At 42.2% G+C, this 16431-nt stretch overlaps 1 protein-coding gene across 1 annotated transcript in view; it reads left to right on the forward strand.

Moving 5' to 3' along the window:
- Positions 1-15327, forward strand: part of LOC139379524 (F-box only protein 41-like) — a 40893-nt gene extending 25566 nt beyond the window's left edge. Inside the window, exons 10-13 of the mRNA XM_071122343.1 lie at positions 8517-8635; positions 12623-12781; positions 13331-13446; positions 15211-15327. Coding sequence (XP_070978444.1) covers positions 8517-8635; positions 12623-12781; positions 13331-13446; positions 15211-15273 — 457 coding nt within the window. The 3' untranslated portion in view covers positions 15274-15327. The remainder of the gene's footprint in view (positions 1-8516; positions 8636-12622; positions 12782-13330; positions 13447-15210) is intronic.
- The last annotated feature ends 1104 nt before the right edge of the window (positions 15328-16431 follow it).

Below are 16431 nucleotides of genomic sequence, written 5' to 3' on the forward strand. Positions count from 1 at the left end.
CGTCGAAGACGCTTGGACCTTCTTTTTTGATATTTTCAGTGGTATTGTTAACAAACACGCCCCCATTTAGAAAATAAGAATTAAAAACAGGTTCGACCGTGATCTTGCAGAGTTACTCCACCTCAGAATTGTATTTGGTGAAATGCTCGGCACACACACACTCTGCTGACTGGCTCTCTTTCAGGCAAATTAAAAATAAGTGAGAAATAAGTGCACTCAGGCTATCCAGAGGGCCAAAGTTAGTTACTTTAAGGAGCAGTTCTCTCTCTGTGGGTCTAACCCCAAGAAGTTCTGGAAAACGGTTAAAGACCTGGAGAATAAACCCTCCTCCTCACAGCTGCCCATGTCCCTTAATGTTGATGATGTGGTTGTTACTGACAAGGAGCACATGTCCCTTAATGTTGATGATGTGGTTGTTACTGACAAGAAGCACATGGCTGAGCTCTTTAATCACCACTTCATTAAGTCAGGATTCCTACTTGACTCAGCCATGCCTCCTTGCCCGTCCAACGTTTCCTCATCTCCCACCCCTTCTAATTAGACTAGCCCCGACGCTCCTCCCTCTTTTTCCCCTGCCCCGCTACAAAGTTTCTCCCTGCAGGCAGTCACTGAGTCCGAGGTGCTAAAGGAGCTCCTGAAACTTGACCCCCAAAAAACATCTGGTTCAGATAGTTTAGACCCTTTCTTCTTTAAGGTTGCTGCCACTATCATCGCCAAGCCTATCTCTGACCTTTTTAACCTGTCTCTCCTCTCAGGGGAGGTTGCTTGGAAGGCAGCCACAGTTTGTCCTCTATTTAAAGGGGAAGATCAAGCTGATCCTAACTGTTATAGGCCAATTTCTATTTTGCCCTGTTAATCAAAAGTGTTGGAAAAACTTGTCAATAATCAACTGACTGGCTTTCTTGATGTCTATAGTATTCTCTCTGGTATGCAATCTGATTTCCACTCAGGTTATGGATGTGTCACTGCAACCTTAAAGGTCCTCAATGATGTCACCATCGCCCTTGATTCTAAGCAATATTGTGCTGCTATTTTTATTGACTTGGCCAAAGTTTTTGATACGGTAGACCATTACATTCTTGTGGGCTGACTAAGGAGTATTGGTGTCTCTGAGGGGTCTTTGGCCTGGTTTGCAAACTACCTCTCTCAAAGAGTGCAGTGTATAAAGTCATAACATCTGCTGTCTCAGCCACTGCTGAGAGTACACTGAGGCTCGATTCTAGGGCCCCACGCTCTTCTCAATTAATATCATCAACATAGCTCAGGCAGTAGGAAGCTCTCTCATCCATTTATATGCAGATGATACAGTCTTATACTCAGCTGGTCCCTCCTTGGATTTTGTGTTAAATGCTCTACAACAAAGCTTTCTTAGTGTCCAACAAGCTTTCTCTGCCCTTAACCTGGATCTGAACACCTCCAAAACAAAGGTCATGTGGTTTGGTAAGAAGAATGCCCCTCTCCCCACCGGTGTGATTACTACCTCTGAGGGTTTAGAGCTTGAGGTAGTCACCTCATACAAGTACTTGGAAGTATGGCTAGACGGTCCACTGTCCTTCTCTCAGCACATATCAAAGCTGCAGGCTAAGGTTAAATCTAGACTTGGTTTCCTCTATCGTAATCACTCCTCTTTCACCCCAGCTGCCAAACTAACCCTGATTCAGATGACCATCCTACCCGTGCTAGATTACGGATACATAATTTATAGATCGGCAGGTAAGGGTGCTCTCGAGTGGCTAGATGTTCATTACCATTCGGCCATCAGATTTGCCAACAATGCTCCTTATAGGACACATTACTGCACTCTGTACTCCTCTGTAAACTGGTCATGTCTGTGTCATGACGTTGGCCTCTTTGGGTATTGCAAAGCCCCATCCCCCTCTCCCTGCCTCCCCCTTGCCCCCTTCAACTAGGTTGCTGTGGTCAGAGAGACGTCGTAAATTCCTGAGGATCTCCTCATGGACACACAGTATGGAGAGAGTATATTTTCATGGAGAACAAAGGAAATCCTTCCACCTCACAGAACTTGAGGTACGAACAAATTTCATATTCCGGAGAAAAGTCTAAAAGATCGGTGAAGAATCCAGCTACGAACTGGTCCGTTTGTCACAACTTGGGGAAGCTCATGGGAGATGGTGTGGCCACATTACCATAACGCTGTTTATATTATAGCCTCAGATATGAGGTTTACATCTAATTGTTGTATAAGATGAATGAGTGACTATGATATTGTTTACACAATTTTACAATGTGATTTTGGACTGTTTAATGAAGGAAAACTCAAAAAGGGAATTGGATTTGAACTAAATCAGAGGACCGCCCCTGAGCCCAGTTAGGGTCAGACATCCTGGGACCGCCCCTGAGCCCAGTTAGGGTCAGGCATCCTGGACCGCCCCTGAGCCCAGTTAGGGTCAGACATCCTGGGACCGCCCCTGAGCCCAGTTAGGGTCAGACATCCTGGACCGCCCCTGAGCCAGTTAGGGTCAGGCATCCTGGACTGCCCCTGAGCCCAGTTAGGGCCAGACATCCTGGACCGCCCCTGAGCCCAGTTAGGGTCAGACATCCTGGACCGCCCCTGAGCCCAGTTAGGGTCAGACATCCTGGGACAGCCCCTGAGCCCAGTTAGGGTCAGACATCCTGGAACAGCTCCTGAGCCCAGTTAGGGTCAGACATCCTGGGACAGCCCCTAAGCCCAGTTAGGGTCAGGCATCCTGGGACAGCCCTTTTCGGCCCTTCCGAATAAAACCCTCACTCGGGTTTTCGATCAGCAGACCGAGCTTACCTCAATTACGAGATGGCTAAAGGTTGAAGACCATGTTTTTCTCCATTAGGAGGACAAAGGTTGTAGACCATTGCTGAATATTTTAACCATACCACGTGGTTAAACTCTTAGACTATCGATACCGACAGAATAAGAACAAGTCTTTGATATTAATTACTAGTCTGCAGCTAGGAATTCGGTATTATAGAACGTGAAGAACGACAACCGCCAAAACATCCATTCGATAACAAATGTCACTCTGAACAATCTCCTCTAACCACAACCGAGAGAGAGAGGGAAAGACGGACAATTCCAGCGACCAAGACGACACACTGAGCGTAAATATATATATTGTTTGCAATTGTTCCCGAATGAGTGAGCGTTCATGTGTAAAGGATTAGCATTTCAATTGTTATAATTATCACTCTGTAGTGACTTCTTAGTCGACCCCCACTTCCCCTTTTGTCTAACAAGCTGCCACGCCGGTTTAGCCCACTAGGGCAATTACTTAGTTAGTAAAAAATAAATTATTTAAGACAATTGATGTATGGATGACTCATAGTGAAGACTGGGTTCGTGCAGATAACCAACAATTTATGATGTTTGGAATGAGACTAACGTGAGGTAAAGTAAATAATTCATTAATTCGAAGACTAATTGATCAGATAAAATATCTGTAAAGCTATATTAGGAAATTATAACTTTGTAATCTGAATATTTTTCCTTGGTGCCCCGACTTCCTAGTAATTACGGTTACATGATTAATCAGTCTAATCACGTAATAACTAATTACAGAGAATCTTTGATAAAAACTACCAGTCTTCAGTTAATGATAGTAAAGACACGACATCTGTCTGCACTCTAAACTCCTCTGTAAACTGGTCATCTCTGTGTACCCGTCGCAAGACCCACTGGTTGATGCTTCTTTATAAAACCCTCTTAGGCCTCACTCCCCCCTATCTGAGATATCTACTGCAGCCCTCATCCTCCACATACAACACCTGTTCACTCCCCCCTATCTGAGATATCTACTGCAGCCCTCATCCTCCACATACAACACCCGTTCACTCCCCCCTATCTGAGATATCTACTGCAGCCCTCATCCTCCACATACAACACCTGTTCTGCCAGTCACATTCTGTTAAAGGTCCCCAAAGCACACACATCCCTGGGTCGCTCGTCTTTTCAGTTCGCTGCAGCTAGCGACTGGAACGAGCTGCAACAAACACTCAAACTGGACAGTTTTATCTCCATCTCTTCATTCAAAGACTCAACCATGGACACTCTTACTGACGGTTGTGGCTGCTTCTCGTGATGTATTGTTATCTCTACCTTCTTGCCCTGTGTGCTGTTGTCTGTATACAATAATGTTTGTACCATGTTTTGTGCTTCTAATATGTTGTGTTGCTACCATGTTGTTGTTATGTTGTGTTGCTACCATGCTGTGTTGTCATGTGTTGCTGCCATGCTGTGTTGTTGTCTTTAGGTCTCTCTTTATGTAGTATTGTGCCCAATACTGTCTGTACCATGTTTTTGTGCTGCTACCATGTTGTGTTGCTATCATGTTGTGTTGCTATCATGCTGTGTTGTCATGTGTTGCTATCATGCTGTGTTGTCATGTGTTGCTACCATGCTGTGTTGTCATGTGTTGTCTTTAGGTCTCTCTTTATGTAGTATTGTGCCCAATACTGTCTGTACCATGTTTTTGTGCTGCTACCATGTTGTGTTGCTATCATGTTGTGTTGCTATCATGCTGTGTTGTCATGTGTTGCTATCATGCTGTGTTGTCATGTGTTGCTATCATGCTGTGTTGTCATGTGTTGCTGCCATGCTGTGTTGTCATGTGTTGCTACCATGCTGTGTTGTCATGTGGTGTTGCTACCATGCTGTGTTGTCATGTGTTGCTACCATGCTGTGTTGCTACCATGCTGTGTTGCTACCATGCTGTGTTGCTACCATGCTGTGTTGTCATGTGTTGCTACCATGCTGTGTTGCTACCATGCTGTGTTGTCATGTGTTGCTACCATGCTGTGTTGTCATGTGTTGCTATCATGCTGTGTTGTCATGTGTTGCTATCATGCTGTGTTGCTACCATGCTGTGTTGTCATGTGTTGCTGCCATGCTGTGTTGTCATGTGTTGCTATCATGCTGTGTTGCTACCATGCTGTGTTGTCATGTGTTGCTATCATGCTGTGTTGTCATGTGTTGCTATCATGCTGTGTTGCTACCATGCTGTGTTGCTACCATGCTGTGTTGTCATGTGTTGCTGCCATGCTGTGTTGTCATGTTTGGTACCATGCTGTGTTGCTACCATGCTGTGTTGTCATGTGTTGCTATCATGCTGTGTTGCTACCATGCTGTGTTGTCATGTGTTGCTGCCATGCTGTGTTGTCATGTGTTGCTATCATGCTGTGTTGCTACCATGCTGTGTTGTCATGTGTTGCTGCCATGCTGTGTTGTCATGTGTTGCTACCATGCTGTGTTGTCATGTGTTGCTACCATGCTGTGTTGTCATGTGTTGCAATCATGCTGTGTTGTCATGTGTTGCTACCATGCTGTGTTGTCATGTGTTGCTACCATGCTGTGTTGTCATGTGTTGCTACCATGCTATGTTGTCATGTGTTGCTACCATGCTATGTTGTTGTCTTTAGGTCTCTCTTTATGTTGTGTCTCTCTTGCTGTGCCGTGTGTTTTGTCCTGTATTTATATTTATTTTATTGTTTATTTTTATCCCAGGCCCCAGTCCCCACCGGAGGCCTTTTGCCATTTGGTAGGCCGTCATTGTAAATAAGACATTTGTTCTTAACTGACTTTCCTAGTTAAATAAAGGTTAAATAAATAGTAGTCATATAGTCGTAGTAGTAGTAGTATAGTTGTAGTCATAGCCGTAGTTGTAGTAGTAGTATAGTGGTGTTAGTAACGTATTAATATTACTAGTAGTAGCAGTAGTAGTGGTAGTAGCAGTAGTAGTGGTAGTGGTAGTAGCAGTAGTAGTGGTAGTGGTAGTGGTAGTGGTAGTGGTAGTAGTAGTGGTAATGGTAGTAGAAGCAGTAGTGGTAGTAGTAGTAGTAGCAGCAGCGGTAGTAGTGGTAGTAGTAGTAGTAGTAGTAGTGGTAGTAGTAGTAGTAGTTTTAGTTGTAGTGGTAGTAGTAGTAGTAGTTGTAGTTGTAGTTGTAGTTGTAGTGGTAGTAGTAGTAGTAGTTTTAGTTGTAGTGGTAGTAGTAGTAGTAGTAGTAGTAGTAGTTGTAGTTGTAGTTGTAGTGGTAGTAGTAGTAGTAGCAGCAGCGGTAGTAGTGGTAGTAGTAGTTGTAGTTTTAGTTGTAGTGGTAGTAGTAGTAGTAGTAGTAGTAGTAGTAGTAGTAGTAGTAGTAGCAGCAGCGGTAGTAGTGGTAGTAGTAGTAATAGTAGTAGTAGTAGCAGCAGTAGTAGTTGTAGTTTTAGTTGTAGTGGTAGTAGTAGTAGCAGCAGCAGTAGTAGTAGTAGTAGTAGTAGTAGTAGTAGTAGTAGCAGCAGCGGTAGTAGTGGTAGTAGTAGTAATAGTAGTAGTAGTAGCAGCAGTAGTAGTAGTAGTAGTAGTTGTAGTTTTAGTTGTAGTAGTAGTAGTAGTAGTAGTTTTAGTTGTAGTAGTAGCAGTAGTAGTAGCAGCAGTAATAGTAGTAGTAGTAGCAGCAGCAGTAATAGTAGTGGTAGTAGTATTGGTAGTTATAGTAGTTGCAGTAGTAGTAGTAGCAGCAGTAATAGTAGTAGTAGTAGTAGTAGTAGTAGTAGTAGTAGTAGCAGCAGTAATAGTAGTAGTAGTAGTAGTAGCAGCAGTAATAGTAGTAGTAGTAACAGCAGTAACAGTAGTAGCAGTAATAGCAGCAGTAATAGTAGTAGTAGTAGTAGTAGCAGCAGTAATAGTAGTAGTAGTAACAGCAGTAATAGTAGTAGCAGTAGTAGTAGAATAAGTAGTATAGAATAGAAGCAGCAGTAGTAGTAGTAATAGTCGTATATAGTAGTAGTAGCAATAGTAGTAGTAAGATAAGCAGTAGTATAGAAAATAAGCAGCAGTAGTAGTAGTTGTAGTAGTAGTGTAGCAGTAGTAGTAGTATAAGTATTAGTGTAGTAGTAGTAGTAGTAGTAGTTGTAGTAGTAGTATAATGGTAGTATATTAGTAGTAGTAGTAGTAGTAGTTGTTGTAGTATTAGTAGTAGTAGCAGCAGTAGTAGTGGAGTAGCAGTAGTAGTAGTAGTCGTATAGTAGTAGTTGTAGTAGTAGCAGTAGCAGCAGTAGTCATATAGTAGTAGTAGTAGTAGTAGTAGTATATTAGTAGTAGAAGTGTAGTTAGTAGTAGTAGTGTAGTTAGTAGTAGTAGTGTAGTTAGTAGTAGTAGTGTAGTTAGTAGTAGTAGGGTTGTAGTAGTAACTGTGGTATTAGTAGTAGTAGTAGTAGTAGTAGTAGTAGCAGTAGTAGTCGTATAGTAGTAGTTGTAGTAGTAGCAGTAGCAGCAGTAGTCATATAGTAGTAGTAGTAGTAGTAATAGTGTATTAGTAGTTGAAGTGTAGTTAGTAGTAGTAGTGTAGTTAATAGTAGTAGTGTAGTAGTAGCAGTAGTAGTCGTAGTAGTGTAGTAGTAGTAACTGTGGTATTAGTAGTAGTAGTAGTAGTAGTAGTAGTTTTAGTTGTAGTAGTAGCAGTAGTAGTAGTAGTAGTGTTGTAGTAGTAACTGTGGTATTAGTAGTAGTAGTAGTAGTAATAGTAGTGCAGTAGTAGTAGTAGTAATAGTAGTGTAGTAGTAGATGTAGTAGTAGTGTAGTAGTAGTGACTGTGGTATTAGTAGTAGTAGTAGTAGTAGTAATAGTAGTGTAGTAGTAGATGTAGTAGTAATTGCTAGTAGTATTGCTAGTAGTATTATTAGTTGTTGTAGTAGAACTAGTAATCGTATAGTACCAGTAGTAGTTTGTTTTAGTTTTAGTTTAGTTTTAGTTTTAGTAGTGGTAGTAGTATAAATAGTATAGTAGTAGTATAGTTGTATCAGTATAATTGTATTATAGTAGTTGTAGTAGTAGCAATGGTAGTAGTATAGTTGTAGTGGTAGTTGTAGTAGTAGTTGTAGTAGTATTAGTAGTAGTAGTAGTAGTAGTAATATTAAAATAGTTGTAGCAGTATAGTAGTAGTAGTAGTAGTAGTGGTAGTAGTAGTAGTAGTAGTACTAGTAATAGTAATGGTAGTAGTATAGTTGTACTGGTAGTTGTTGTAGTAGTAGTAGTAGTATTGGTATTACTAGTAGTAATAATATTAAAATAATTGTAGCAATATAGTAGTAGTAGTAGTAGTAGTGGTAATAGTAGTAATAGTAGTAGTAGTACTAGTAGTAGTAGTAATAATATTAAAATAGGTGTAGCAGTATAGTAGTAGTAGTAGTAGTAGTAGTTGTAGTAGTTGTGGTATTAGTAGTAGCAGAAGTTGTGTTAATATAGTTGTAGTAGTAGATATAGTAGTGTTAGTATAGTTGTAGTAGTAGATATAGGAGTGTTAGTATAGTTGTAGTAGTAGACATAGGAGTGTTAGTATAGTTGTAGTAGTAGATATAGGAGTGTTAGTATAGTTGTAGTAGTAGATATAGGAGTGTTAGTATAGTTGTAGTAGTAGATATAGGAGTGTTAGTATAATTATAGCAGTGTATTTGGAGTATTGTAGTAGTAGTAGCAGTAGTTTAGTTGTTGTTGTGTTGTTGTCATTGTTGTTGTGTTTACCGGCCTGTTAATTTCCTTCCGCAGTCAGCAGCCTACCCGCTTCAGTAACCGATGCCTGCAGACGATTGGCCGCTGTTGGCCACACCTCCGAGTGCTCAGTGTGGGCGGGGCTGGCTGTAGCATTCAGGGATTGTCCTTACTGGGTGAGTGAAAGTTACAGTCTATACCAGAGGTTGATTGGTCTGTCTGGATGAGTGACAGGTGTTTTAGAGAAGAGCCAGGGGCTGGAAATCAAAGAGTTGTGTTGAGTCTCTGTCTATCAGAGTTGTGTTGAGTCTCTGTCTATCAGAGTTGTGTTGGGTCTCTGTCTATCAGAGTTGTGTTGAGTCTCTGTCTATCAGAGTTGTGTTGAGTCTCTGTCTGTCAGAGTTGTGTTGAGTCTCTGTCTGTCAGAGTTGTGTTGAGTCTCTGTCTATCAGAGTTGTGTTGAGTCTCTGTCTATCAGAGTTGTGTTGAGTCTCTGTCTATCAGAGTTGTGTTGAGTCTCTGTCTATCAGAGTTGTGTTGAGTCTCTGTCTATCAGAGTTGTGTTGAGTCTCTGTCTGTCAGAGTTGTGTTGAGTCTCTGTCTGTCAGAGTTGTGTTGAGTCTCTGTCTATCAGAGTTGTGTTGAGTCTCTGTCTATTAGAGTTGTGTTGAGTCTCTGTCTGTCAGAGTTGTGTTGAGTCTCTGTCTATCAGAGTTGTGTTGAGTCTCTGTCTATCAGAGTTGTGTTGAGTCTCTGTCTATCAGAGTTGTGTTGAGTCTCTGTCTATCAGAGTTGTGTTGAGTCTCTGTCTATCAGAGTTGTGTTGAGTCTCTGTCTATCAGAGTTGTGTTGAGTCTCTGTCTATCAGAGTTGTGTTGAGTCTCTGTCTGTCAGAGTTGTGTTGAGTCTCTGTCTATCAGAGTTGTGTTGAGTCTCTGTCTATCAGAGTTGTGTTGAGTCTCTGTCTGTCAGAGTTGTGTTGAGTCTCTGTCTATCAGAGTTGTGTTGAGTCTCTGTCTATCAGAGTTGTGTTGAGTATCTGTCTGTCAGAGTTGTGTTGAGTCTCTGTCTATCAGAGTTGTGTTGAGTCTCTGTCTATCAGAGTTGTGTTGAGTCTCTGTCTATCAGAGTTGTGTTGAGTCTCTGTCTATCAGAGTTGTGTTGAGTCTCTGTCTGTCAGAGTTGTGTTGAGTCTCTGTCTATCAGAGTTGTGTTGAGTCTCTGTCTGTCAGAGTTGTGTTGAGTCTCTGTCTATCAGAGTTGTGTTGAGTCTCTGTCTATCAGAGTTGTGTTGAGTCTCTGTCTGTCAGAGTTGTGTTGAGTCTCTGTCTATCAGAGTTGTGTTGAGTCTCTGTCTATCAGAGTTGTGTTGAGTCTCTGTCTATCAGAGTTGTGTTGAGTCTCTGTCTATCAGAGTTGTGTTGAGTCTCTGTCTATCAGAGTTGTGTTGAGTCTCTGTCTGTCAGTCTGTCAGAGTTGTGTTGAGTCTCTGTCTATCAGAGTTGTGTTGAGTCTCTGTCTATCAGAGTTGTGTTGAGTCTCTGTCTGTCAGAGTTGTGTTGAGTCTCTGTCTATCAGAGTTGTGTTGAGTCTCTGTCTATCAGAGTTGTGTTGAGTCTCTGTCTATCAGAGTTGTGTTGAGTCTCTGTCTATCAGAGTTGTGTTGAGTCTCTGTCTATCAGAGTTGTGCTGAGTCTCTGTCTATCAGAGTTGTGTTGAGTCTCTGTCTATCAGAGTTGTGTTGAGTCTCTGTCTATCAGAGTTGTGTTGAGTCTCTGTCTGTCAGAGTTGTGTTGAGTCTCTGTCTATCAGAGTTGTGTTGAGTCTCTGTCTATCAGAGTTGTGTTGAGTCTCTGTCTATCAGAGTTGTGTTGAGTCTCTGTCTGTCAGAGTTGTGTTGAGTCTCTGTCTATCAGAGTTGTGTTGAGTCTCTGTCTATCAGAGTTGTGTTGAGTCTCTGTCTGTCAGAGTTGTGTTGAGTCTCTGTCTATCAGAGTTGTGTTGAGTCTCTGTCTATCAGAGTTGTGTTGAGTCTCTGTCTATCAGAGTTGTGTTGAGTCTCTGTCTGTCAGAGTTGTGTTGAGTCTCTGTCTATCAGAGTTGTGTTGAGTCTCTGTCTGTCAGAGTTGTGTTGAGTCTCTGTCTATCAGAGTTGTGTTGAGTCTCTGTCTATCAGAGTTGTGTTGAGTCTCTGTCTGTCAGAGTTGTGTTGAGTCTCTGTCTATCAGAGTTGTGTTGAGTCTCTGTCTATCAGAGTTGTGTTGAGTCTGTCTATCAGAGTTGTGTTGAGTCTCTGTCTATCAGAGTTGTGTTGAGTCTCTGTCTATCAGAGTTGTGTTGAGTCTCTGTCTATCAGAGTTGTGTTGAGTCTCTGTCTGTCAGAGTTGTGTTGAGTCTCTGTCTATCAGAGTTGTGTTGAGTCTCTGTCTATCAGAGTTGTGTTGAGTCTCTGTCTGTCAGAGTTGTGTTGAGTCTCTGTCTATCAGAGTTGTGTTGAGTCTCTGTCTATCAGAGTTGTGTTGAGTCTCTGTCTATCAGAGTTGTGTTGAGTCTCTGTCTATCAGAGTTGTGTTGAGTCTCTGTCTATCAGAGTTGTGTTGAGTCTCTGTCTATCAGAGTTGTGTTGAGTCTCTGTCTATCAGAGTTGTGTTGAGTCTCTGTCTATCAGAGTTGTGTTGAGTCTCTGTCTATCAGAGTTGTGTTGAGTCTCTGTCTATCAGAGTTGTGTTGAGTCTCTGTCTATCAGAGTTGTGTTGAGTCTGTCTGTCAGAGTTGTGTTGAGTCTCTGTCTATCAGAGTTGTGTTGAGTCTCTGTCTATCAGAGTTGTGTTGAGTCTCTGTCTATCAGAGTTGTGTTGAGTCTCTGTCTGTCAGAGTTGTGTTGAGTCTCTGTCTATCAGAGTTGTGTTGAGTCTCTGTCTATCAGAGTTGTGTTGAGTCTCTGTCTGTCAGAGTTGTGTTGAGTCTCTGTCTATCAGAGTTGTGTTGAGTCTCTGTCTATCAGAGTTGTGTTGAGTCTCTGTCTATCAGAGTTGTGTTGAGTCTCTGTCTATCAGAGTTGTGTTGAGTCTCTGTCTATCAGAGTTGTGTTGAGTCTCTGTCTATCAGAGTTGTGTTGGGTCTCTGTCTATCAGAGTTGTGTTGAGTCTTTGTCTATCAGAGTTGTGTTGGGTCTCTGTCTCTCAGAGTTGTGTTGAGTCTCTGTCTGTCAGAGTTGTGTTGGGTCTCTGTCTGTCAGAGTTGTGTTGAGTCTCTGTCTATCAGAGTTGTGTTGGGTCTCTGTCTATCAGAGTTGTGTTGAGTCTCTGTCTTAAGAGTTGTGTTGAGTCTCTGTCTATCAGAGTTGTGTTGAGTCTCTGTCTATCAGAGTTGTGTTGAGTCTCTGTCTATCAGAGTTGTGTTGAGTCTCTGTCTATCAGAGTTGTGTTGAGTCTCTGTCTGTCAGAGTTGTGTTGAGTCTCTGTCTATCAGAGTTGTGTTGAGTCTCTGTCTATCAGAGTTGTGTTGAGTCTCTGTCTGTCAGAGTTGTGTTGAGTCTCTGTCTATCAGAGTTGTGTTGAGTCTCTGTCTATCAGAGTTGTGTTGAGTCTCTGTCTATCAGAGTTGTGTTGAGTCTCTGTCTATCAGAGTTGTGTTGAGTATCTGTCTATCAGAGTTGTGTTGAGTCTCTGTCTATCAGAGTTGTGTTGGGTCTCTGTCTATCAGAGTTGTGTTGAGTCTTTGTCTATCAGAGTTGTGTTGGGTCTCTGTCTCTCAGAGTTGTGTTGAGTCTCTGTCTGTCAGAGTTGTGTTGGGTCTCTGTCTCTCAGAGTTGTGTTGAGTCTCTGTCTATCAGAGTTGTGTTGAGTCTCTGTCTATCAGAGTTGTGTTGAGTCTCTATCAGAGTTGTGTTGAGTCTCTGTCAAGTCTAAGTATCTCTCTCCCTGTAGTTCGTAGTTGTGTGGGTTAGGGTTAGTTGTGTTGTGTTTCTGTGTCTCTATCAAGTCTAAGTATCTCTCTCCCTGTAGTTCGTAGTTGTGTGGGTTAGGGTTAGTTGTGTTGTGTTTCTGTGTCTCTGTCAAGTCTAAGTATCTCTCTCCCTGTAGTTCGTAGTTGTGTGGGTTAGGGTTAGTTGTGTTGTGTTTCTGTGTCTCTGTCAAGTCTAATTTTCTCTCTCCCTGTAGTTCGTAGGTGTGTGGGTCTCCAGGTGTTGGAGTTGGAGTGTGTTACTGAGGTGGTCCAGGAGGGGGCAGCAGAGCTGTGTAGAGAAGGACTACAGAATCTAGAGACTCTACTACTCACCTCTACTCCTGTTACACCTGAAGCACTACTGCACTTTAACAGTGAGTTACTGACCTCTGACCTCTAACCCCTGACCTCTACTCCTGTTACACCTGAAGCACTACTGCACTTTAACAGTGAGTTACTGACCTCTGACCTCTAACCCCTGACCTCTACTCCAGTTACACCTGAAGCACTACTGCACTTTAACAGTGAGTTTCTGACCTCTAACCCCTGACCTCTACTCCTTTTACAACTGACGCACTACTGCACTTTAATAGTGAGTTTCTGACCTCTAACCCTGACCTCTACCCCTGTTACACCTGAAGCACTACTGCACTTTAACAATGAGTTTCTGACCTCTAACCCCTGACCTCTACTCCTGTTACATCTGAAGCACTACTGCACTTTAACAGTGAGTTACTAACCTCTGACCTCTAACCCTGACCTCTACTCCTGTTACACCTGAAGCACTACTGCACTTTAACAGTGAGTTACTGACCCCTGACCCCTGATCTTTACACCTGATAGACCTGTGTAGGATACTAAAACCCCAAAATGCCATCTTTTCCTTCTCAGTAGTGACCTCTCCCCCATCCTGTATGTTCTAGGTGTATGTTGTAACCTCAGGTCCATCATAGTGCAGATTGGGATAGCTGACCACTTTGAGGAGCCAGACAGTCCTGAAGCTAAGAGACAGTACAATGAGATGGTCAATAAGTTACAGGTAAATTAATCTTTCTCTGTTTACACAGCCTTTTCCCTGAAATGCACTACCTACGGACAGAGCACTAGAGGTCAACTCCAGTAGCATCAAATGATGCCAGTTGAAGTCACAACACTCCATACTGTATATACAGTTGAAGTCAGAAGTTTACATACACCTCAGCCAAATACAATTAAACTCAGTTGTTCACAATTCCTGACATTTAATCCTAGTAAAAATTCCCTGTCTGAGGTCAGTTAGGATCACCACTTTAATTTAATAATGTGAAATGTGAGAATAACAGTAGAGAGAATGATTTTATTTCAGCTTTCATTTCTTTCATCACATTCCCAGTGGGTCAGAAGTTTACATGCACTCAATTATTATTTGGTAGCATTGCCTTTAAATTGTTTAACTTGGGTCAAACGTTGCAGGTAGCCTTCCACAAGCTTCCCACAATAAGTTGGGTGAATTTTGGCCCATTCCTCCTGACAGAGCTGGTGTAACTGAGTCAGGTTTGTAGGCCTCCTTGCTCGTACACACTTTTTCAGTTCAGCCCACACATTTTCTATAGGATTGCGGTCAGGGCTTTGTCATGGCCACTCCAATACCTTGACTTTGTTGTCCTCAAGCCATTTTTCCAGAACTTTGTAAGTATGATTGGGGTCATTGTCCATTTGGAAGACCCATTTGCGACCAAGCTTTAACTGATGTCTTGAGATGTTGCTTCAATATATCCACATAATTCTCCTGCCTCATGATGCCATCTATTTTGTGAAGTGCACCAGTCCCTCCTGCAGCAAAGCACCCCCACAACATGATGCTGCTACCCCTGTGCTTCACGGTTGGGATGGTGTTCTTCGGCTTGCAAGCCTCCCCCTTTTTCCTCCAAACATAACGATGGTCATTATGGCCAAACAGTTCTATTTGTGTTTCATCAGACCAGAGGACATTTCTCCAAAAAGTACAATCTTTGTCCCCATGTGCAGTTGCAAACCGTAGTCTGGCTTTTTTATGGCGGTTTTGGAGCATTGGCTTCTTCCTTGCTGATCGACCTTTCAGGTTATGTCGATATAGGACTCGTTTTACTGTGGACATAGATACTTTTGTACCTGTTTCCTCCAGCATCTTCACAAGGTCCTTTGCTGTTGTTCTGGGATTGATTTGCACTTTTCGCACCGAAGTACATTCATCTCTAGGAGACAGAACGCTTCTCCTTCCTGAGCGGTATGATGGTCCCATGGTGTTTATACTTGCATACTATTGTTTGTACAGATGAACGTGGTACTTTCAGGCGTTTGGAAATTGCTCCCAGACTTGTGAAGTTCTACAATTATTTTTCTGAGGTCTTGGCTGATTTCTTTTGATTTTCCCATGATGTCAAGCAAAGAGGCAGTGAGTTTGAAGGTAGGCCTTGAAATACATCCACAGGTACACCTCCAATTGACTGAAATGATGTCAATTAGCCTATCAGAAGCTTCTAATGTCATACCATATTTTTCTGGAATTTTCCAAGCTGTTTAAAGGCACAGTCAACTTAGTGTATGTAAACTTCTGACCCACTGGAATTGTGATACAGTCAATTATAAGTGAAATAATCTGTCTGTAAACAATTGTTGTAAAAATGACTTGTGTCATGCACAAAGGAGATGTCCTAACCGACTTGACAAACTATAGCTTGTTAACAAGAAATTTGTGGAGTGGTTGAAAAACAAGCTTTAATGACTCCAACCTAAGTGTATGTAAACTGCCGACTTCAACTGTATATTATTGTCTCTCCTACAGGCCCTAAAGAAGAGACCAGGTCTGTCTGAAGTGTTGCAGATCAAAGCTGATGTTTTCGTTTGACCTCTTCCTCCTCTTCGTCTTCTTCCGCCTCCCCTTACATCTCACTGACCTGTCAGTCACACAGCCAATCAGCGAGTCTGGAAGCGACCTCAACAACCAGTCAGACTTGTGACACATTTGCCAACCAATAGGAAGATACAGCATCCTGGAGAGAATAAGCAATCAGCCAATAGGAATCACACAGACATGAAGATGACACATCAGACGTTAGTTGTGAAGCTGCTGGGTTCAGAGATTCTTCAAACATAACAGCAACATACTATATTACTGTGATGTAACAGAGACTTTACCCATGCAACGCACGAACAGACACACAGACAGACAGACAGACAGACAGACACACAGAAAGACAGACAGACAGACAGACAGACAGACAGACAGACAGACAGACAGACAGACACACACAGACACACAGACAGACACACAGCTGTTAGCTGTCTTAGGGGGTTAGCCTCTATAATGAACTGACCTCTCCTCTATAAAGAACTGGTCTCTCTTCTATAAAGAACTAGTCTCTCCTCTATAAAGAACTAGTCTCTCCTCTATAAAGAACTAGTCTCTCCTCTATAAAGAACTGACCTCTCCTCTATAAAGAACTGGTCTCTCCTCTATAAAGAACTAGTCTCTCCTCTATAATGAACTGACCTCTCCTCTATAAAGAACTGGTCTCTCCTCTATAAAGAACTAGTCTCTCCTCTATAATGAACCGACCTCTCCTCTATAAAGAACTGGTCTCTCCTATATAAAGAACTGGTCTCTCCTCTATAAAGAACTAGTCTCTCCTCTATAATGAACTGACCTCTCCTCTATAAAGAACTGGTCTCTCCTCTATAAAGAACTAGTCTCTCCTCTATAATGAACTGACCTCTCCTCTATAAAGAACTGGTCTCTCCTCTATAAAGAACTGACCTCTCCTCTATAAAGAACTGGTCTCTCCTCTATAAAGAACTAGTCTCTCCTCTATAAAGAACGTCTCTCCTCTATAAAGAACTAGTCTCTCCTCTATAAAGAACTGACCTCTCCTCTATAAAGAACTGGTCTCTCCTCTATAAAGAACTAGTCTCTCCTCTATAATGAACTGACCTCTCCTCTATAAAGAACTGGTCTCTCCTCTATAAAGAACTGATCTCTCCTCTATAAAGAACTGGTCTCTCCTCT

The sequence above is a fragment of the Oncorhynchus clarkii genome, chromosome 21, assembly GCF_045791955.1.
Source record: "Oncorhynchus clarkii lewisi isolate Uvic-CL-2024 chromosome 21, UVic_Ocla_1.0, whole genome shotgun sequence".
NCBI classification, from domain to species: Eukaryota; Metazoa; Chordata; class Actinopteri; order Salmoniformes; family Salmonidae; genus Oncorhynchus; species Oncorhynchus clarkii.